Below are 23,366 nucleotides of genomic sequence, written 5' to 3'. Positions count from 1 at the left end.
ATCAAGGAGCACCACCTCGGAAAACTCAAAGTTTCAAAGGTAAGCTAGTTGTATGGATGGAGTAGCAATCAATCACAAACCCTAGTTAATGTTTTGTCTTACAGAGGAAACGAAATCCCAGAAGTGGTTCCAAAGACAGTTCTCTAGGCAAATGAGTCAGGATTATCATCCAAGCAATATAATAGAGCGTACAGCTGCAGTGGCAGCGGTTGCATTGGCCATCAAAAGACTTGAAGAAAGAGGCATCCCAGATCAAAAAGAGGTGAGGGAACACCCTGAAACCTCTTCGATCACAATCAACAGCAAAGAGGAGGAGGATAAACCAAGCTTGGCCCCTGAATTTGGTAGGGTATCCAAGCGATTCTCAGGTAGAAGACACGGTGCATGAGTACTGAAAGTTATGAATTCCTGATTATAATTATTTTCAACAAAAGTTCTTGAGATGATCTGTATTAGGTGAAACTTCAATCAAAGTACCAGAAGGCCAAGATAGAGAGATTCAAATAACTGCTGCAACGACTGAAAAGATTCCCAAAAAGCACATTCGGCCTGTCCCTTCAATTAAAAAGACTCCAACTTTGGCCGAGCACTTGAACAGCACTGTCATCATACAACCTGAAACTGCAGCACCAGAACCTGAACTGCCTGCCACCATTAAACCAGCAATGCCACCAAATGAAATCCAAAGAAAGAGTTCAACAATACCTGTAATCCCACCAACTGACCCCCAAGAACAGAGTACAACGGGATCTTTAATGGACGAAACAAAAGCAGACAATTGGGAGAAAGCTGAGTTTGATAAGATAAAAAACTGGTATGTGTTGATTTCGAGAGTGGTCTCTTGAACTAGGAAAAATTAAACTGGACGGAATACTAAACTAGTCATCCTGAGTTTTCAAGGTTTCAAATGATAGACATTAAAATTCAAGCCAGAAAACAAGTATAAAAACACGAGCTAACATTTTCAAGTCACTGCCCAAATTTCAAGCAGCTAAAAATATGAGCTCTTTATCACTAACAGAGAGATTTTCAGGTATGAGAAGCTAGAATCCATAATAGCTTCCTGGGAGGAAAAGAGGAAGGCAAAAGCCAAAAGACGACTAGAAAGGACAGAGGTTTTGTTTCATTCTCTTTTCCAAAGCTAATTCAGAATAATGAAATAGGGACTGATAATCTCTTTTTGGATGCAGAGTGAAGTGGCAAGAAGAAGGGAAAGAACTGTAAAAGAATACAGAAACAACATCAAATACATTGATCAGTCTGCAGAAGCAGCAAAAGTGAAGGCAGAGAAAAGACGAAGGAATGAGGAGTTAAAAGCAAAAGAGAAGGCAAACAGAATTAGAACTACTGGGAAAGATCCTAATACGGGTTTATGCTGCTGAAAATATAGAACCCCAATTCATCTGTTTTTTACAGACAAAAGGAAATCTTAAAAGTTCTGCAAGCTGTAAACATTCTCTTAGGCCAATGGAAACTTCTTTATATGATGTGCCGTTCAATAACAAAGAGAATTTGCCTATAAGAGTTAAAAGTAAGAGATTCAATAATTACATTGATTTGAATTGATTTATCTATTGTTTGTGGACAACATCACATCATTCATGAATGTTGAGGGCATATTTGGTCTATGTTTTTAATTAAAAATAAAAAAACTAGACCAAAATATATGTGAAGTTTGAACAGTGTGTGTATGATTTGCCTTGATAATTATACAAGGTATGTAAATGCAAGAAAACAAAACTTCATTACCGTCCATCAAAGCCCATAGCCCAGATTTAAACAGACGCAAATAAGCCTTTATTTTATTATATTGAAAACTCACCAAGATAATACAAAAAGAAAGAACGTTATTTCCATCTTCAGGAACAAGCAGATCATTGCACCAGAAATAAAATCGAAACGATCAGGTATACATCTATATTTCTTGCACTTCTAAAATAGAGAAAAACAAATGAAAAAATCACAACCTGTGGACCTGCTTTTAATCACTTGATGGAACTGCATTCAGGATTTCTATGGTCGTTGATGTACATATTTTGTTCTCGGGTCCACAATGAGACCCTTCCCTCCATTCACTTCTAAATCATGCCTGCTAAATGTAATTAAAACATCCAAATCAAATTTTGAAGTTGTTGGAGTTGCATATTGCTATTATCAATTAGACCAGAAATAGCATGCAAGTTGCAACAAAGTGGTACAGGAAATGACTCAGTCCAGCAATTTATATTTAGCCACTCGGTTGGAGTTGGACACCCTAATAAATAAATGCGCAGGCTACCCTTTTTGATAATCATATACATACATATATATGTATATATATCATACACATACATATGTATATATATCATAACTGGTGTATCCTATATATCGTAAGTGGTGTGTGTGTCTGCCAAGAGCCAAATTGTCATGCGGCGCTCATTATAAAAAATTGCAATACTTAACCTGACTAATAAAAAACAACTAAAAATTGGGGAAAAATGAAAAGCAACACTCAACTGAAACACAAAGTCGGGGATGGTCAACTGTTCTCGAGGAACGTATCTGAACAGCTGCAAAAGTCGATCAACATATACCACTTTCTTCCACACCTAAAAATTGGTTCATACAAAAAAACACATAAATGTAATGAAGGAAGAAAAAATAAAAGCAAAGAAACATAGGTCTAAACTGGAAATAAGTTTCAGACATACCAAATTGTCTACAAGCAATTGCAGGGCAAATATTGAAGCTTTAAGCCCAAATGTTGGGTGAAGAACATATATTGCCTACGTATGGCAGATAAGAGATCAGAACCACCAATATTGAAAATATATTGTTCTTAGTTAGACCAAAAAACTCAGCTGTGCATACTTGCAGATTGCGCTGGTGTTTCTGACCAAGTATCTGTTGTAATCTTCTCATCCATCCCAAGTCCGGTTGCCTGCTTATTGAAATAAATATTAAGCCATAACTGGATTACTTTTAGAAGGAACTTCACATATAAAGCATAAAAGCTACCCAGATACCTAGATACCCTCCTCCAGTTCCATTAAAAATGAGAGCCATATGGAAGAGCTCAGCCAAACACCCGTTTCCATTAAAATTACTAGCCTAGAGTGTTGGGGTGTATGCGGAGACTAGTTTTGGAGCTGAAAAAGGTGTTTGCTGAAAGTTGGCTCAACAGTGCGCTCGAGCGAAGTTCGCTCGACACTGGGCTCGAGCGAAGCTCAAGTCCGAGAGTTCACTCGAGTCCCGCTCGACAATGAGCTCGAACGAGACACAAATCCTAGTGTTTGCTCGACACCCGCTCAAGCCAATGTTGATTTGGCTGTTCGCTCGACAGCCGCTCAAGCGAAGTACGCAGATTTTGTCAGATAAGATTTCCAGCAACGTTTACTATAAATATATCATATTAGACTTTTTTGTACGGCCTTAAGCATATTTTGAGATAGAACAATTGTCTAGTGAGTGCATATTGTGTGAGAGAGCAAAAAGCTCTAGAGAGTGTGAGTTAAGATTGAGTGATTGTAATCTCCTCTGGTTAATAAGATTTTTGCAGCTCTGTGGACGTAGGCAATTTGCCGAACCACGTATATTGTGCGTCGTGTGCTTGATTGTGATTGCTTTTACTTTATTTCTCATCGTTGGTGTGTGTGTTTTGCACAACATTTCACAACATAGAGCTCTCAAGAGATGTTTTGGTATACTCATATGAGCTTCCAAAAGAGAAGTTACTTTTTGTCAATATTTTTTAAATCTGAATGATTCTAATGTCCAATTGTTCCTCCATGAACAGAAAAGGATATTATCAATAGGTCTCAGCAAATATCTACCATCTTAGATAACAAGCAAGCAATGGAAGATGGGCTATATGCCAAACACTCCACTGAATGTACAAGCTGCTGACAATTGACCAAGCTCATGCTGGCATTTAGATGTTCCAAGTAATCATATAAATGCCCAAAACCATGGGTATCCCTCTTCTTCCCCTATATGTACAATTAATAAATATCCAAAGCAAGTGATTCTTCCACAACTTATACTACCTCATGAGGCATAAACCACATAAGACAGGGCAGTTTACAGATCAACAATTTCAATATTATAAAGGTCACCCTTCAAATGCACAAAATCCATTGGATGTAAACATCAGTGATTGCAGGCAAGACAGTGGGAAGCTACAAAGTGCCAGATAATAAAGTTGGTCTAGTTTCTTAGGATTATACAAGAGACAGAGACCAAATCCCACCTTCACTGGTAGCCACCAATGGAATTCAGACAACAACAATATAATTCATGCCTTTTTCATCTAATACTTACGGCTGTAAAGATGCAGCAGAGTGGAAGTATACAATAGTATAAGGCTTCTGAATCAAGGGCTCGAACTCCTGACATTTAATAATAAAGATGACGATCTTAGTCACAACAGCCAAGATGCATAAAGACAAAAAACAAGAAATTTAACATGGCTCGTGCATTTCACAACATCAAGGAGCAAAATATCCATAACTGCTGAATCTGAAAACCAACTACAATGGAGCATTTCGGCAGACACTAATTCATGTCAAAGTAACAGCAGTAACCAAATTACCTTTACTACATAGAGCACAAATCGCTCCAAATCAAGACATCGCGGCAGAAAATGTGCCCCCACAACAACCATTACAGGATGACCCTCCCTGTCTACCCCACCACGGTAACTGAAATAGAAATAAAGATCTGGTGTTAAATGTAAACCAAGAAAAAATAAACCCTTAGCAGAAAGTCATTGCACTATAAATGAAAAACTTTATCATTTATACATCTCACAGTTGGGCTAATTACATAAGTAGACAAGGGTTTCCCAAAAGGCTTAAAAAATAATAACTAAAATGGCAAATATAAAATAGGCAAGGGAAAATCTATAAACAAGGGGTACACTATATTTACAGCTGTCACAATGGCTAAGAATTCACTGATCACTGATCACTGAGAAAAGAAAACATAAAACAGGTGAGAGAGAATCTAGAGCCATAGAGTTCACCAAATTTGGCAGTTCTCAAGGTGATGAGGATTGCCATCAATTATATCAATATAGTCATCTTATTTATATAGATAATTTCATATGATGGGAAAAAATGTAATTCAGAACAACAAACAAGGCACTTTTCGATTAATTTGTAAAAACACAAATCTGTGCAATACATGTAAAACAGAAAAATGATAAGTATGGATGTTTACACAATTTTCATCTCTGCTATTTCGGAAAGACTAAGAGAATTTGCTTTTGCAAGGTATCTAGAATGAAGTGAGTATTCCTCTGCAGCAGATAATGGAGGTCCACCAAGGTCACCAAATCCAAGCATTTTAGCACAATTCCAACCCTTCTGTGTTTGAGCGGCTTTTCCCCATTCTTCCTTGCGTCTCTGATCTGGATCTTTTATTAAAGACATGAACGCAGGATCCAGAAATGAATCCAAGTATGATGAATTCCTAAAAAAATAACAATTACCCAATAAAAAGAGAGGAAATGTATGCATCAATAGCTGTGAACATTGGCGTAAACGAGAGGGGACACAGTTACATATGAAGAACCAATTTATATGAAGGTGTTCAGATAACATCCTTGTATGCTTTGCTTTCTCTAAATTAATTTGATTTATGCTTTAATATGTAAAGCATTTCTCATATTTGACAATAGTGGCAATAGAAGTAAAATCACCAAGGAAAATGAAAAAAAAAAAGAGAGAGAGAGAGCAGTAAGCTTGTCAAAGTTGGTCTGGGTAATTTTATATCAGATCTTCCCCTTTTTCTCATCAAGCAATGGCCAATAACCACTGAAGCTGGAGGCCGGAACAATCTTATCTCACATTCCTGATATATACTAACATCCATGATGAAAGAAGCATATAATAATGCCAACAACCTGGCATGAGTGGCATCAAACAAGGATTGCATGATATTTAGTGATAATAGACAACCTTGACAAAGTTCCCTTTACAGATGTAAGGTGACCCAATTGTGGTGTGTAACTCAACGAAAGGGGAAAAACACACATTGCAATCTGCACAACCAAGGACATAAATTTACGCATAATACCAGAATAAATTAATTTTTTAAGGATCTTAACCTCTAGCTACTAGATAACTATTTTGTATAACTCCTTTGAAGGATATTTCTCCAAGATTTAATTATAAATCAAAAAATTCGTTTAGCAAACTAGAAAGAGAGATGCAACTGTAACAGATGCACAAAATCCTCAGATTGATAGTACTCATTCAGAAACACTTACATATAATTCCCACAAATCAAACAAGCCATCAGTTAAAAGATGAATATACCATTAACAATGGTGATTGATTTTCTGAGATGTATTAAAGTTTACTGACCTTCTTACCAAGCCAGCGTCACTAACAGGAAGATCAATTGGAGCCTGGGGAGGCTTGGGAGTTGTCTTCTTGGGCAAAGGCTTTATTCTAATTTTACGTTCATCTATAATAGTCCCACCATTCTCATCCCCAACATCTGCAGGAAGCTTTGAGATGGCCACCTCCTCCTCATGTTTATCTCTCGGAAAGTAGAGTGGCAGCAACCTGCATAAAAAAAAAATGTAAAAAGGAATAATACCAAAAGCCAACAGAGTTCCAAAAACAAGTTTTCAAAACAGAAATAATAGAAAATAGCATAAAATAACTGAGAAGTCATCATTTGATTTAACAAAGCAACAAACTTGGCATCTACAAAAGGTAACATGTATATTTGGCAGCATAGATATACCTCTTATATATTTCAGTATCAGTTGATGTGATAGTACAAAAAAGAATAGCTGTTATTTTATCTTTCTGCTTCTCAAGAAAGCGCCGCACGGTTCCTGGAAAGTAAACCAAAGGTGAGTTAGACATGAAGGAACAAACTAGAAACATTCAACCCTCCAAAAACAATCATTGACACAATAATTCACATTCACAAAACGTTAAGACATGAAAAATTATTCAGTTTCGTACCCATACAAATAAAAGAGTTAAGTGTATTCATGATGGCACTCACATCAGATGCAGGCATTTTGACAATTATACTCTTTGTCATTCTACATATTATTAAAGCATTTAAACCTACCAATCCATTGGGTTAAGGGGGGCCAATACTTATCAAAAAGAAGAACGAAAATAGATAGACTGGGTTCAAGTTACAAAACTGGAGCAATCACAACCGAAAAAAGTAAGGGATTGATTTGAGGACTTCACAAGTTAGTACACACCACAGATTTGCCTATTTCCTTCCCCCATCCCCCATCCCCCACCCCTTCCCTGGTAAGAACAGCACTGTAGGCATTCCATTGTTTGCATTGATGGATGTCAGTTTATGTACTGGCGACATTTATGATGGTTAATTTATACATAAACCCAATATATGATTCCTGGATAACAATATGGGCTAGTTCAATATACATGTTGTTTCCTGGATATAGACTAAGTACTTTCGTGATCTGTGGAAAACATCACAATAATCAATTTGAAAACTATAACAAGGAGGAAAATATCTCACTTATAGCCACATGAGCAGCTGGTTCACGAGGATAGTTTTTAGCCTCTGTATATATACAGCCCATAGCAATACTGCATGTATATATTTCAAGCAAAGTAAGTTCTCATGTGTATGAAACTAAAGGAAAGGAGATGAGCAAATTATAAGAAAGAAATGGCACAAAATTTGCTACCAAACAACCTTTTAAGCCCATTCTCAATGAGAAGTTCAAGGCAAGAACGATAGCAATGACTAAGAGCATTCTCTGCAGCAGTATGGTATTTCACAGCATACATGGGACCAACAGTATGGACAATTCTCCTGACAAGATACACAAAGAAATATTCATTTGTTTTTCTACATTTGAGAATGCAGTTTGGCTTTGGATGTGTGACCAACAGTGATGCGTTTAATACTGGCAAAATAAACTTATATTACAAGTAAATAACAATGAGTTGTGGATATTGAGCAAAATAAGCAAAATAAACATTATATGGTAAATTACCAAAACATATGATAGCCACCTCATGAAGCCTGAACACAAAATTGACTGATGTAATATCCAAATCTAAGAAATCCTCATAAGAATTATTATAGAATATATCTCTACTTAACAAGAAATAGATATAACCAAAGATAGCTTATATAATCATTGAATAAGTTGGGTAAATGATAAGAAATCACGTGTAATATCAACAGAATCTCATGCTTCAGCCACTATTAACTAAAAATCACAGTAAAGTTGATCTAAAAAAAACAACAAAAAATGGGGGGATTTGTGATACCCCCATTCTGATAAATTATAAGGATAGGTGGTTTATGAGATCTCACATTACTTAGAAATGATAAGTTCTTGCTCCTTATGATATTCCAATAGGGCTCCAATTTTATCATTGATTAATCATTTTGGAGTATAGGCCATGTTGCTTAGGTCTTCTATTGGGGTGTTACAAATGGTATCAAAGTCTATTCCAACAAAAAATGTGGGATTTGAGTCATTCCACTTGCGACCGACTAGCCCGACAAACACGTCCGAAATATAATGGGGGGAGATGGTGATACCTCATTCTGATAAGTGATAAGGGTAGGTGGTGTATGAGATCTCACATTACTTGAGAATAATAAGTTATTGCTCTTTACAATGTTCCAATGGGGCTCTAATTGTATCATTAACTAGTCTTTTTGGAGTATAGGTCATGTGACTTGAGTCTTCTAATGGGGCGTTACAGGATTGTTGTAAATATTAAACTTCATGTTAGAAATCACAAGATATCATATGTATATGATCTCCAAGGCAGTAGGCACATAGTTGAAGAGAAAAGTGGTACAAAATGGGCTTCCAATATAGTATATATTCTGCTTTCTTCACTTCCAAATAAAATATAGACATAAGAAATGCACCAATCTCCCCACCTAGCAGGAAGGTCATATGCGTTTGTAACTTTTGCCATCCCTGTCCGGCATCCACCCTGTTAAGAGACAAAGATATATCAGTTCAGTCCCAGTGAGATCCAATGCAGATCTAGCGTCCTATTTCCTCATGGGGTCATTGTGACATCTCTTTGCTTTCAGACAACCCCACCCAGCAAAACTCTGCACCCCAACAGGTATTAACTAATACCTTGGGCTTTTCTTATCTCCAGCAAAGGGCCTTACCAATCAGAAAACTTTATTTAGAAAGAAATAACTAGCTCCAAACCAAGTTATGCATGGCAATCTACATTCTCAACAATGATATGGTGTATCCAGACTATTTATTTTTTAACCTTACATTGTAACCAAACTATGGAGGATCAGGCAAAGAATGCCTCAAGACCGCATCTGATTGACATTTAATATATACCAATGAAATATTTTTAGAGAAAATAAAGGGCTAAACAAAAAAAAAATTCTTACCAGTGTAGCGCATTCTTCTGCAAGAGCAGGTCCAGCCGCAGCATGCAGACCAGGGCTACTGTGTGCTTCATCCAAGTTCTGTTAACCATCCAATTTTGAAATATATCAGCTATTATTACATTGTCTGAATGTTAAGTCTTATTGGCTATCCAATGCATGCATGCTTAGTTTTGCAGTTCAACTGAGAATAATCAACAGCCCCAGCTGCACTGAGATGAAAACTCAAAACAACTTTCACAAAATTTGGGAAGAATATACCGAGGAACCCATGCTGCCTTGGGGGAGCTTCTCATGTATCTATTAGCACTCCTTGTGGCACGTGGAGGGATTTAAGCAAATTTCCTGTTTTCCTTTTCTTTTTCATTTTTTTGATAAGTAGAAAATTTCTTAATCGCTCATCATTTAAGGAATTTTTAACAGAAAGTTAGTAGCTCTAGAACATCATTAGGCATCAAAGTTCATCATTCATTCAGAATTCATATAATTTTTACCAGCATTTCTGGTACATCCATGCATTAATTAAACAGAAAAAGAAAAGGAGAAATTTTTTCCAGACCTCGAAAATCTTTGCCTCAAATGTAATAGCAACAGAAACAAACTACACTTTCCAACCGGAAGTAATTTAAAAGAAGAAAGTTGACAATTCAGAGTGAACGTAAAAGATCCCAAAAGTTTTGAAGGTATTATGTATCATTCCAACAAAATTTTTGTTGGACTCGTGGTTTTATCTTATGATCATATGTCATATTTGGTCAAACTAAACTTCAAGATTTTCCCATTGCAAAAATCTATATCATTTTTTTGAAATTCACGCTGTAATTATTTTACGCAAGATCAGATGATAAAGTATCAAGGGCTCACCTCATTTGTTGAGTTTACAACAGCATCTACCTCAAGATTCCATGGGTTCCCCCTCCAAAGATATATCTTTGAGTTAATCTCGTGATCAACCAGAAATCTCGATATTATTCCATTGTTACCACTCTCCGCCCCAGAAGCAGTCAAAGGATGAGGAATGTGCGAATTAGAAAATGAAGGACCTCCATTCTCAAACTCCAAAAAAGACCTATGCTCCGCATCACTCCAACGTGGAACTTGATCCAATCTAACAACAGAGTCCCCTCTATCTGTTGCCACTCCACCCCAGGCTGTGGCCGTAGTTACAGAACGGTTCATTACAACTCCCAATCACAGCCACCTCTGTTATTGTCGTACTTCTCAAACCCAGAGTCACAAACACATCATACGCCAGTCCCTTCAAACTCAAAACTTCAACTGCCACATGAAGGAATTCTTATATGTAAGCGCAATTGTAATCATTCTCAATGCTCTGTGCTCATAGTATATAAAAAACAGTAAACTATAAACACAATCTTCATTGTCAAACCAATTATAATTTCAAATGATCCCTAATTAAGAAGTACTAGAAAAAGGGCAAATTCAAATTTTGATAAATGAAACTCGCAAAAGATGGCACAAGCAAAAGAAACAAGGATAACTCAAGTTTTGTATCAGCTCCGCTTGGAAGCTTAGAAAATAAGAAAAAAAAAACGAATCTAAAACTCTCATTATAAAGTACCCAGCTTTTCATTTAAAAATAAAATTATCTTCCCAGAAAAATGAAAGCACGGTATAAGGAAGTAAGCATTAGCTGAAATTCAAATCTCCGCTTTGTTTTGTATTTCGATGGTTTACATAGCAACCAGTCGCATATGTAAGTTGAGTTTCGAAACCTAACCTGAAATTCTCCTCAGAAATGATAAATTAAACAAAGAAAATTTTGAAGAAACCCAAGAATTCGGCTAGGGGAGGGAGAGAGAGAGAGAGAGAGAGAGAGAGAGAGAGAACCAGTGATTGTGAAAAAGTAGAACTAAATTTGGTGGGTTGACGAGCGTGGAGAGGCGAAGCTCATTTTGACAGGAAATTAACGGGAAAAACTAAATTACCCGTTAGAAAGACCCTTTTACCATCCCAAACAAAATTAATTGTTTTTGTTTATTTTTATTTTGCATAACTTTCAAATTATCGAAGTTATTATTCCAAATCCAACTATCAATCATTTTTTAGTACTATTTAAATATATTAATATTAATGCTATCCACGAAATTAATAAAAATTCTATATATAGTTATTTTTATATATTTTTTATACACTTTATTAATGTGATTGGTTAAGTCAATTTTTTTAATATAAAATAATTATTTTGACTAATCATATTAATAGATTGCGTAAAATAATAAAAATGACTGTATATAACATAATTTTGAAATTAATGACGGTACGTACTATAAAAATAATAGAAAATTTTTCTTTTAATTCATTTGTAAAAAAGTATAAATATTTATTAAACATGTGACGAGCACACAAAAATATTTGAAAGAAAATTCTTTCGAAAAACAAACGATATAATGTATATTTATTTCTCCAATTTGTCAATTTGAGTAGAAAATTCCAAGAGAACTCAATCTATTTTCTTATTTTTATTAATCAAATCACATACCTTTTCTTCAGTTTACTGATTATTTTGCTCTTTCTTAATTTTTCCACAAAAAGTTTATGTTCGATATAAATACGAATTTAAATTGAATTTATGAAATATTAGAATTTCAGTTAGCAGCTTGATTTGGATCTCCATTCTGACTGGGGAAATGATAGCCTTTCTTGCCAACCATTTGTGGCAAAATTCAGAACTAAAATCAATTATAACCGTTCATTGAATTCACATATTAGATATTGTCTGGTTATCCAGATGAGATGAGATGAGATGAGATAAAAATTAAAAGTTAAATAAAATATTATTATAATATTATTTTTATTTTAGAATTTTAAAAAGTTGAATTGTTTATTATATTTTGTGTAAATTTAAAAATATTATAATGATTATATAAGATGAGACGAGATAATCTCATCTACCAAACCAAACTAGGCATAAGAGTTTTACATTTTGCCCCTTAAATTATCAAAATTAAGGCATTGCACCCTCAAACTATCAATATCACACTATATAACTATTCTTTTCTTATTTTTCAAATCATTTATTAATAAGCTTATTAAAAAAGAAAACATTGTTAATACGCATATCTGTACTACGACCTTGTTCCATAGAGGTTATAAATGGAGCCTGAAGGATGAGAAGTAAGCTTCAGACCCCTTTCAATCTTGTTTTACATGCAGATGTCAATGCTTCTCTGCAGGCACAACTTGCTTGTGCAGTTGGTCTCTTGGCACTGCGTGCGCGCAGCCACCCTTATATTTTGTTTGCAGCTCCAAGTGCATGTCAACATTAAGCTATATTACTTGATGAAGTTCAAGCAGATGCGATGCAAACAGTTTCCCAAGACCATAAAAGGCTTCTACTTTCACTAGTTACCAAGAAACTTGCACATCACGAGCTGAATTTGGTATTATTTCAGAGGGAAGCACTAAAATAGTCCATGACTTGCAGCATGAACTACTTCTGATGCGTACAGCATACCCTATCCAGTATCCAACTATGTTATCAAAACTAGGCTCACTCTCTCACCTTCTGCATAACAATCAAAATAAGAACTTGGGTGATTTTTTTTATATATATAAATACCAAATATTTGTATGTCATCACAATTACTTGTATCTTCACTTCAAGAGTCATATCTCAAACTGTTAGTACCCAATATTTCAGAATCAGCAAGTTTTTCTGTATGGAGATTCCTTGATGCTCTAATATGGTTCTACTTATATTCTTACATTGGTAATCAGATCAACAATTACGAGCATCGAGCTCCGTCCTCCAAAAGGAATTTAACACCCAAAGGAGGCGTTGAACTGAAATTTGCCTCATTAAGAGACACAGCATGTTCAGTTGCATATGTTATTGTTTCAGTCACTCAACCAGCCTAAGAAGCAACTAAAGTATACCAACTGATTACATTCAAAACAATAATCAAAAGAAGAAAGGACGCGTATTCTATCCTGTTGTAAGAAACCACCCCAAAATGTGATTTTACAAGGTAGATTTACCCATGCTGCCAGTCCAAGAAAACATTACCTACAGCTGATTCATTCATTTCACTCCAGCCTTCTCCTTCAATTCTGAAATGAACTTCTCTTTGTCCTCAGGAGACATCGCCTCAGCTGAACAATCTCCCACACCCCATTCTGCCCCACGTATGCAGTATTTGTCCTGGGTTTCTTTACGGTTCCTGAAAATTTCCATAATGGGATAGCATTAGAACGAACAAGTCTCAAATCTAACAGACAAGGAGATTCTAACTTGCAAAGTACTTGTACATGTGTCCATCAGTAAACCCTACTTCAGACATATGTAATCAACAGCTTTTATGTATCAGAGAAATGCATCTATTTAGGACTTGTCAATGAGTTTAGTCATGCTTTCCCAATTTTCCTGTTTCCTTTCTGACTTTTGAACCATAGGAAGCTAGATCAAATCCAATAAAAACATAAACAACTCAGAATTGAACTTGAGCTTTGGCACCTTTCACTTAATAACTTTACCACCCGAGTGGCATCAATACAATTCTAGAACATATTATAAGCAGCAGAACCACTGGATGCGCAAAAGTCAGTTATTAATAGTCCAATATAAGCCGTTTGACATTTGATCTATTGCAATAATATGACATATGAAAAACAGATTACTTTTCTTTGTTTATATTGGATCTCTCAAGGAATTCCTTGAGCAGGGGAGATGACTTGAATCTTGCATCAGCTTCCGCATACTTCTTCTGGTTTTCTTCTGTAAAAGAAGGGCGGTAAGATGCCGTTTGACACATCAAGCATGAATTGAACGTTAATAAAATGAGAAACATTTATCAATGTAAAACCATTAAAGCGGTTGAGAAAATCAATTTCAGGTAACTTTGGACCAGGAACTGATTCTATTCCAGTGGACCCGGACAGAAATCCGGCTTTAGCTGCAAAACGCAAAAGAAAAAATATTCAACTCACTGTGAATTTACATTTCTTCACTCGCATTTCACAAAAATTTATTCAAAATCTTTTTGATAGGTAGAAATTATTCAAAATCCTAGCACTAAGAACAAAAAAAGACGAATCAAAGATATAAAACAATATAGCATGAATAATTTTTTAATACGATATAGGACTGCCTTGAGAGGATATTCAATTTCCTAAGCCCAACTAGCAAATCACCAGTAGTACTTGACTTGCATATAGCTCAAATGGTGCATTCTGTCTGGTGATCATGCCACACCACACGAGTAGGCCTTAGGGCCTAAAGTAAAGTTTGGAGGGGTTCATGTGGAATCCTATTTATCTACTTGTTGAATAAAGGAAATAGCCGCTGCTATTTTCTCGATTCATAGTAGATTAATAAATTGTTCATTGACACATTGCTATTAATATATGCCACGAAGCTTATGTTTTTATTGCGTAATATCTAACGTTATTCTACATAAGTATTGAAACAGATGTGAAATAGAGCTAATTCTTGGTGATTATAATTACCTGGACTTGACCAGAGAAGAACAGCAGAAGCAGCAAGAGGAAGAGACTTTTGAAGAACTCGGCAGAAAGGTAAAGAAGAAGACGAAGAAGAAGAAGAAGACGAAGAAGAAGAAGAAGAACCAGAAATTGTGGGTTTTACAGCGCACCCAATTTGGGTTTTCCTTTGACGGTTAGTGGGTGTCTCACAGATGTTGAAGTTGGTGGATGAAAACTGAGAGTGGGAGAGAGGAGACAGTGAAGAGGAAACCATAGCTCTCTCTTCTCGCTCGCTCTCTCTCTCTCTCTCTCTCTCTCTGTGGCTGAGTAAATGGATAATGAGGAGGGAAAACATACGGTGGATAACAAGCGATGAGATTCAGTAAGTATGCTCACGTGGCATCCACTTATTAGTTCAAAATTTTTCACCATAACCTGTCGGTCTGAAGCTGCAAGACTGGGAGTTGGAAACTATACGCATATGACCGCAGTGTGTTTTGTTTCAAAGAGAAGTAGACAAAGTGCTGCCTTTTTTAATCACTGGACCCCGAAACATTCACAAAAACAGACCACTGCCATTCTTATTTTCAGTCACTATGGTGCAAGCTTTGGCTGGACATCATATGCTTGCCGCTATTGATGAAAGTAACGAATCTTTCTGAAGGTAGTACCATATAACAAGACTCGAAAACAATTTGAATTCGATATTCAAAAAATATAGATTAACCGGAATTATGATACCATGAGTTTAAGACACCCATCTTGCCATCCGTACTCAATTCAAATGGACCAACATTTCCTAGGAACAATTCTTTCTTATAGGGGAGATAAATGCAATGACTTGAAAGCATAATCGACTGGGATTCTCTACAACTCCGAAAGGCAGATGCGGAATAATCCCAGCACTTGTTTACACTTCAACAGGTTACAATTAATCAGAAGTTCCATGGCCATGGCCATTAAATGCTCTCGTTGCTGGCCTTCCACTCTTCAATAAGTTGCTTAAATGTTATTCCAACGCTTCCACCATCTCCAAAAGCTTTCCTTGCCTCTTCTCTGATGCGCGCAGCCTGCCCTCTCAACAATTCACTCCCCATCATCTCTCTAATTCTCTCTCCAATCTCATCCCCCTTTACCACAACCTCTTCAGCCCAACCCCAACTAGTCACCCATATGCCAAGCCCACTCGCCTCCACCAGCTCTGCATTAATCTTCTGATCCCCAATTTGGGGCCAGGCTAAAATTGGCACGCCATGCCAAGCAGCCTCTATCACTGAGTTCCACCCGCAATGGCTCACAAATCCTCCCACAGAACTGTGACCAAGTATTTGTGGTTGGTCCACCCATTTCTTCACCACCAATCCCTTTGCCTTCATTCTCTCCATTAGCTCCAGCCCCACGACCTCGTCCAAGCCCTCTTCTTCCTCCTTGTCAACTTTCTTATCCTTTACCACCCACAAAAACCTACACCCACTTTTAATTAGCCCATCTCCTACCTCTCTTATTTGATCCCTGGACATTGCTGTCCGACTCCCAAAGCTAACATAGACCACGGACCCTGCTGGCTGCTCATCGAGCCACTTCAACTGATCGCCACAATCTCCTCTCTCAAACTCGCACGGCGGGAAAGGTCCGACCGGAAATACAGAGGGCAAGCCCTTTAGTACTTTTCCGCCATTAAGCGTCTCTAGTGACTCTGCTTCAAGTCCTTCAAAGGTATTGACCAAAAACCCATTTAATTTATTAACTTCACAACCGTCTTCCCTGAATATTTTACCAAAGAGATTGTCTGGGATAAGAAGCAAAGGGGGGAATGAAGATCTTGGTATTGGCGTAAGACCTGGAATTTTAACATCACCAAACGTAGCAGGATCATCACCAGATTTGGATGCAAAGGTTGGGAAGTAAGAGAAGAAAGCAAACATTCTGGCCGATGACGTGAAGAGGAGGTAGTTAGGGAGATGCAAGGTTTCAGCCACCGGAATGACAGAAGAAATCAAACTGACATCAGAGATGAGGGCATGGAGAGGAGGTGAAAGCGTTGCGAGGAGAGGGGAGAGAAGGTGAGCTGAACGACGTATTGTTTCAAACTGGAGATAGAAAGGGTCGGTGGAGTTGGCGGTGGAAGGGTCCAAAGGGAGGAGATGGAATGGCAGCTGAGTGACTTGAGGGAAAGCAGAGAGGAATCGGGAGACAAGACGAGACTCAGAGAGTGAAACGGTGGGATGCGTGGTGATGAGGGTGACACGGCAGTGTCGGCGGACGAGAAGCGTGGCGAGGCGAAGGAAGGGTGTGAGATGGCCCATTCCAGCACTGGGGAGGAGAGCTATATGAGGTTGATCAGACTGCATCGCCGTGGCAACGCGAACCGACATAGCTTGCTGAATTGCTAATACTGTTGGTAAAGAGTCGAACTTTTTCCTGTTCAGCGACGAGATTGGTGCAACATTCTTGCCAAACCTTCACTTGCATGCGCTATAAACAATGTTTTGGATTTTGTACCAGTACGGTCGAAATACACCGTTTCTATGATGAGTAGTGATACACCTACAACACATTTTACAACACATTGTACAACAATGTGTTAAATGAGGGGTATTATTGTAAAATCATCTTATAAAAATAAGATGATTTTACAATAATACCCCTCATTTAACACATTGTTGTACAATGTGTTGTAAAATGTGTCGTAGATAAATCATTTTCCTTCTATGATATAGCCGGTACAAGAAAGTTTATTATTTTGTTTCAGTCAGAATTTTGACCATTTCAGTCCGTCCTGACAATATTTTAGTTTTTTTTTTTTTTTTGTACTCTCAATTTATATCAGATTATTTATAATTTATATATATATAAATTATTATATTCGAAATTATACTGATATCGAATATCTCGTTTTAATTGAATACGGTATTCAAAGCGTTAACTTATAAAAGCCAATCCTGAACCACTCGTTAGGCTTACCTAACCTTCACATGCCTGCGCATAGCGGCAATTGTTATAGGCTATAGCACCAAGGAAATGAGAGAGAATCTCTACCTAAATATAGCTCGTTGGAGTTTGTCAATGGTCCATGAAAGCTGTACCGTGGAATCCCACGCTTTTAGCCTTTTTGTATAATTTTATGTTTGAAAAATCTTCATCTCACTTTTATTTTATTAAGTATGATGTAATATATTTATTATTATTAAATAATTATTTATTATATACTTTTTTACTATCTAATAATAATTAATATACCATATTATATTTAATGGAATGAAAGAGATAATAGTAATATTACTCTTTTATATTACAACTTACAATTCCTCAAATAAAGCATTCTTATTCTTTTTTTTTTTAATGTTAGAGTATTTCAGATATTATATAAATAGTAACAAAATAATTTATAAATAATATTAAAATAATAATAAATAATTTATAAATAATAATAAATTATTGATAAATAATAGTGAATAGTCTAAAAATATTGTGTTCTCAAACAAAGCTGTTTTTGCCTAATTGCCTAAGAGCCATACTTTTTAGGTTTCGTTTAGATATTGAAAGTGTTTCATCTCATTCATTATTATAACCTTTTAAAATTCTCAAATAAAATATAATAAATAATTTAATTTTTTCAAATATAAAAATAATAATAATATTAAAAATAATATTCTAAAAATATTTTATTTAACTTTTAACTGTTATCTAAAATCATATCATCTCATCTCACTATCCAAACCGTACCTTAATTAAGCATGTTATATAATTTCAAAAGGGTAGTTCTACAGTCCCCGCTCGATCCTCCCACTGTAAGTTCCCGCTTGACGTGGCATTCTATGAGGCAGCCACGTGTTTATTTTAATTTAAAAAAAAAAGTAAAGGAAATCATGTTCATTTCAAAATATGCATCTTTGCTAACCCCAACCTCGACAACCTGTCTTGCTTCTCATTTCCTTCGTCTCCTCTGTCAGACAGGTTCGGCATTGGCATCGACTCCGCACGACAAAGGATTCCATTTCCGGTGTTCCATCTGTCCTCCTCCATCATCCAAAATCCGAAAACCTTTGTGCACTAGTAGCATTGACAGCCCCTAATTTTTGCGCGGCAAAGAATAGGCAAGTTTGTGTGCGTTTTTTTTTATTGATTTGCATTTCTATCTTTTGTACAAAAAATAAAAAAGTGTGAAATGGCCAAGCATCTATTTATGACCTAGAATGTTACAGGTCAATTGAATCCCAGAGGAATATTGATTTTTTTGCTAAGAACTTGATGGATTTTAGAACTGTGTTGGTTGGGACCTTTAATGGAGAATCTCTTGTGTGGGTAGGCAACAAAGCTAGTACATAAAAGTTTTCTTGAAGCAATCCACATTTATTAATGTGATAATTTAGTGATATAAAGAACTACAAATAGGTGAAATGTTTTGTGTTGCAGTAGTTTTGTTGTAGAACTCATTTTAAAAGATTGGCTATTAGATTGTTAACAAAGTTTTAGAGAAATTACAATCTCCCTTTGGTACTTTGTGCTTGGAAAGTAGGTAAGGGTCACAAGGTACTTGAAGTATGAGTCGTTTCTTCCCCTTTTTTCCTATGCTTTTGGCGTGAAAATTGAAAATTTACACGAAAATCATAGCAGAATCACCTCCCTTTTAACCCCATGAAGCTCAACTTTTTATTGGAAAAACCAAGACATAAAGGTAAGGACTTGGAGATATACTAGAAGACAATGGAAAGGGCAGCTCTGTTTTCGATTTTTGCTTGAAGAAGACAAACGACCACAAGCTGGGCATCGTCAGTTTTCGGTTTTTGCTTGAGAAGACGAACGACCACAACTTTATTTAACAACAATGGATTTTACAAAGGCTCAATTTTTGCTTGAAGAAGCAGATCTAGTTTTCGATTCCCGCTTGAAGAAGACAAACGACCACAAAACTTTACTTTATTCAACAAGAGAGGAAATCAAAAGTGTTATTTGGTTTTTAATTTTTTAACTTATTCCATGTGATAGCCACGTCAAGCAGGAGCCGGGAGCGGGACGTTGGAGCAGTGGGGGTAGCTTTTTCCTGCTACAATTACCGCTCCTTTCTCCCGTTAGTGTCTCCCGATGTACATGGCATGCCACGTTGTTTAAAATCGTTTTGTTTGAAAAAAAGAAAAGAAAAGACAGCAATCTCTCTCACCCAACCCACCCCCCCTCCCTCCCCTGCTCTTTCGCGTTCAGAAGTGAAAATCCCAAACAAAGACATTCATCCTCCAAATTAGACTGAAGACCTCGACCGTGTTTTAAAACCAAGAAAGCTAGCCACTTTCTTTCCGCCGCCGTCTTCCTGCTCTCCTCCGTCCAACCTCCAATCCGTGAGGTACATTTCCTAATTTTTTTCCTAGTTTGGTGATTGACTGAGAGGGCATTCAGCTATGGCCTTCACCTTTAGTGCTCTTAGCTAATTAGTGTTAGTGTTATGTGATATTGGGAGCTCTGGCATTTTCTTTTTTTGAATGAAAATCCTATGATGCATGTGATAACAGAGCACGGTGCAGTTTGTTTATTCATGCTCTTAAAGTTAAAACCTATGAACTGGAACTTTATTTTTTTTTTCCCTGTAAAACTAGAAATTTGTAGATCCAAAAATATTCAAAAATAGCTAAAAGAAGCTATGAAGGAAAGCATTCACACCCAGGTGGTGAGATTTTTTCAACATACCGATTATCACATTACTTTACATGCTGAGCTGAGTCGACACTTTGATGATTTTTCAGCTTTTAATCTGTTCATTTGCGGATTGGGGAATGAAAAACCTGACTGTTATCTCTTGGATTTGGTTACACATCCCAAGGAGTTGTTACTTTCATAATTCACATTGGATGAATATTCTCTCTAGGAACTAAAAGAGAAATTTCTTGTGGGAATGCAATTGAGAAAAAATAAATAAAAAAAGGAAAACATGACCTGCCGTTGATTTCCAACACACACAACTAAATTATATAATGGAGAATTTAATTTTCTTATGTTGGGAGGGAGATGGATAGCCATCAGCTAGGTGTTCATGTATTGAACTATTAAGGCCAACTACCCGATACCCAGTTATCAAGGCCAATTACACCATCAAGCTGAACTTAAAAGCCAACAAAATTGTATATTTTCATCAAGTTTGATGTTGGGAATGTTGTCATGGTGACTGATTGGAGCAAAAGGGAAGCTTTGAAACAGTTCACACATAGGATGCCCTTGGTCATGAGTTCACTTTTGCTTGAAGGCCAACCTATCACTGCTGCTTAATCAGTATTATTTATCAATTATAGTTTTAGAGCATTACCTAGGTGGAGTTCACTTTTGCTATTTGATCATCCTTTCATGAGGTCATGCCTGGATTCATGTTTTTTCCTTAATTTTGCAATACCGGGTTTTGAGTTGTAATATCTTGATTTTCTGTTCTAACATGGTTATGTGAATTTGATCCAAAAAAAAAAGCAAGGTAAAAGCCAGGAATGTCTTTGATTTTCTGTTCTGACTTGTCTAGTTGCAATACCTTGAGTTGCAATACCTTCCAAGAGTGTATAGTGTACATGTTCAGAAATGCTAAAAGCCTAAAAGCAATGTAAAAAGCCTTAAAGCAAAGTAAAAAGTCCCATTTTAATTTTTGTATAGTGTTATTTTTTCAGTACTAGTGCATTGATGCTCAAGTGAAGTTTTACAATATGCGTGTTAATGTTTTGAACTGAATTCTTGAAAGCCAAACTTAATAAATATAACTGTTTTGAACTGAATACTTGTCCTATAGTTTCAACTAGATTGACAACCACATGAATGGCCTATTTCATAAAGAAAACCAGATTACAAATACATCATGAAAATATTGCAATATTTCCTACCTCATCATTCTCTCGTATTGGGAACCCATAGCTGCACTATTGATCTTGTTCTTATTTTCCAACCATAGCTAGCTATTGATGAGATATTCTCAATGCATGACAATTGAATTTGTACCTGTTACAAACATGCTTCTTAACTTTGTGAGACCCTTATCATATACTTCATGTTTTTTATTTTACAATCCAGTGGGGTCTTAGCTTCTTGTTCTTGTTTTAGTTGTTATTAATAAGAACTAGAACAAGAAATATGAGAGAGATGGACATGAGAGTCTTATTCTGTTACAATATAAGGAACATGATGAGAAATAAATTGTTTTACATTATGCTACATATGACATTGATGTTTTCCTATAAATATATATATATATATATGTAATGTATCAGTATTAATAATTATGAGTATAAAGTGTACAACTTGTAGTAGTACTATTTAAAATATACAAAACAAGTATTTCCAGTAGTGTGTAAAGCCAGTACTTGTATATATATATACAACTCACTAAACTCTTCTTCCACACACATGCACATGTATATATATATATATATATATATATATATATATTATGGAACCAGTAGTTATATATATATGTACAACTCACTAAAGTCTTCTTCCACACACACGCACATGTATATATAAGTTTTCTTATAAAATTCATCACGGGGTTATATATATATGTACAACTCACTAAACTCTTCTTCCACACACATGCACATGTGTATATATATATATATATATATATTATGGAACCAGTACTTGTATATATATATACAACTCACTAAACTCTTCTTCCACACATGCACATGTATATATATACTAGCAGTGGCTAACGTGCAAAGCATGTTCACCATGTCTTTGCCCGTTAGCCATGTATGCCTAATTGAAAAAATAAATAAATAATGATTTCCAATATTAAAATAGTCTAATGCATATGAGTAAAATTATTATTTATTCATATTCATCATTTATTATGAAATTTAAATTATATTAAAAATTCAAATTAATTAGATAGTTTTTTTCTATTAAAAATGTTCAGTAAAACTTCATCATTTATTTAATGATGAAAAAATAATATTTTATAAATTAAAGTTGATTTTAAGTGTATGATATAATATTATTCTCTTAAAAATGTTCAGTAAAACTTTATCTTTTACTTAATGATGAAAAATTAATATTTTATAAATTAAAGTTAATTTTAAGTGTATGGTAGAATATTTATATTTTAATTATTTGTTTTATGTTAGTTTAAATCAATATTTAAACTTCTATCGTTAGATTAAATCTGAAAATTAAAGATGAATGGTTGAAATTTAAAACCTAAAAACTAACATTTTTCCTCACTTTTCCTTTCTCACTCTCTCTCCTTCCCCACACACGTTTGCTTAATTTAGTTAATTAAGAATATTATCATATTTAAATTATGTTAAAACTCTAATTATTTATATGATTTTAATTTCTTAAAAATATTTAGTAAAATTTTATCATTTATTTAATGATGGAAGATTAGTATTTAATAAATTAAATTTGATATTTTATGTATAATATGATATTTATATATTAATTATTTAAATTTTAAATTAGTTTAAATCAATGTTTAAATTTCTATTGTTAGATCAAATCTAAGAATTTAAAATGAAGGATTGAGATTAATTTCTTAAAAATATTTAATAAAATTTCATCGTTTATTTAATTTATTT

The 23,366-nt window shown here is 35.4% G+C and overlaps 4 protein-coding genes across 8 annotated transcripts; 1 reads left to right on the top strand and 3 right to left on the bottom strand.

Moving 5' to 3' along the window:
• Positions 1–364: 364 nt before the first annotated feature.
• Positions 365–11,269, bottom strand: LOC109003120 (protein GDAP2 homolog). 3 transcript variants are annotated; one of them, XM_018981113.2, is made up of 16 exons: positions 11,117–11,216; positions 10,240–10,653; positions 9,379–9,456; positions 8,896–8,951; positions 7,684–7,803; positions 7,504–7,574; positions 6,736–6,829; positions 6,348–6,551; positions 5,200–5,451; positions 4,571–4,679; positions 4,300–4,367; positions 2,851–2,920; positions 2,691–2,765; positions 2,497–2,588; positions 1,968–2,092; positions 365–645 (listed from the first exon to the last, which is right to left on the bottom strand). In XM_018981113.2, the coding sequence occupies exons 2-15, from the start codon at positions 10,552–10,554 to the stop codon at positions 2,014–2,016; spliced, it is 1,683 nt and encodes a 560-aa protein (XP_018836658.2). In that variant the 5' UTR covers positions 10,555–10,653; positions 11,117–11,216; the 3' UTR covers positions 365–645; positions 1,968–2,013. The 3 variants fall into 3 exon arrangements, with proteins under 3 accessions (XP_018836658.2, XP_018836659.2, XP_018836661.2); XM_018981114.2 differs by lacking the exons at positions 365–645; positions 11,117–11,216 and adding an exon at positions 11,227–11,269 and having other exon boundaries at positions 1,773–2,092; XM_018981116.2 differs by lacking the exon at positions 365–645 and having other exon boundaries at positions 1,773–2,089; positions 11,117–11,259.
• Positions 652–1,604, top strand: LOC109003121 (remorin 1.4-like). Its single transcript, XM_018981117.2, has 3 exons — positions 652–814; positions 1,034–1,115; positions 1,191–1,604. The coding sequence occupies exons 1-3, from the start codon at positions 666–668 to the stop codon at positions 1,380–1,382; spliced, it is 423 nt and encodes a 140-aa protein (XP_018836662.2). The 5' UTR covers positions 652–665; the 3' UTR covers positions 1,383–1,604.
• A 1,800-nt stretch (positions 11,270–13,069) lies between the features above and the next one.
• LOC109003115 (UDP-glycosyltransferase 13) lies at positions 13,070–17,407 on the bottom strand. Of its 3 annotated transcripts, XM_018981107.2 has the most exons (4): positions 14,845–17,407; positions 14,202–14,291; positions 14,017–14,113; positions 13,074–13,559 (listed from the first exon to the last, which is right to left on the bottom strand). In XM_018981107.2, the coding sequence occupies exon 1, from the start codon at positions 17,193–17,195 to the stop codon at positions 15,780–15,782; it is 1,416 nt and encodes a 471-aa protein (XP_018836652.2). In that variant the 5' UTR covers positions 17,196–17,407; the 3' UTR covers positions 13,074–13,559; positions 14,017–14,113; positions 14,202–14,291; positions 14,845–15,779. The 3 variants fall into 3 exon arrangements, with proteins under 3 accessions (XP_035542562.1, XP_035542563.1, XP_018836652.2); XM_035686669.1 differs by lacking the exon at positions 14,202–14,291 and having other exon boundaries at positions 13,070–13,559; XM_035686670.1 differs by lacking the exons at positions 14,017–14,113; positions 14,202–14,291 and having other exon boundaries at positions 13,070–13,559.
• Positions 13,421–14,352, bottom strand: LOC118343718. Its single transcript, XM_035686227.1, has 4 exons — positions 14,337–14,352; positions 14,202–14,291; positions 14,017–14,113; positions 13,421–13,559 (listed from the first exon to the last, which is right to left on the bottom strand). Exons 1-4 carry the CDS (start codon positions 14,350–14,352, stop codon positions 13,421–13,423), a joined length of 342 nt encoding a protein of 113 aa, XP_035542120.1.
• Positions 17,408–23,366: the final 5,959 nt, after the last annotated feature.

The sequence above is a fragment of the Juglans regia genome, chromosome 16 (genome assembly GCF_001411555.2).
Source record: "Juglans regia cultivar Chandler chromosome 16, Walnut 2.0, whole genome shotgun sequence".
NCBI classification, from domain to species: Eukaryota; Viridiplantae; Streptophyta; class Magnoliopsida; order Fagales; family Juglandaceae; genus Juglans; species Juglans regia.
The sequence above is the reverse complement of the archived record's forward strand: the minus strand, read 5'-3'. Positions and strand labels throughout refer to the sequence as shown.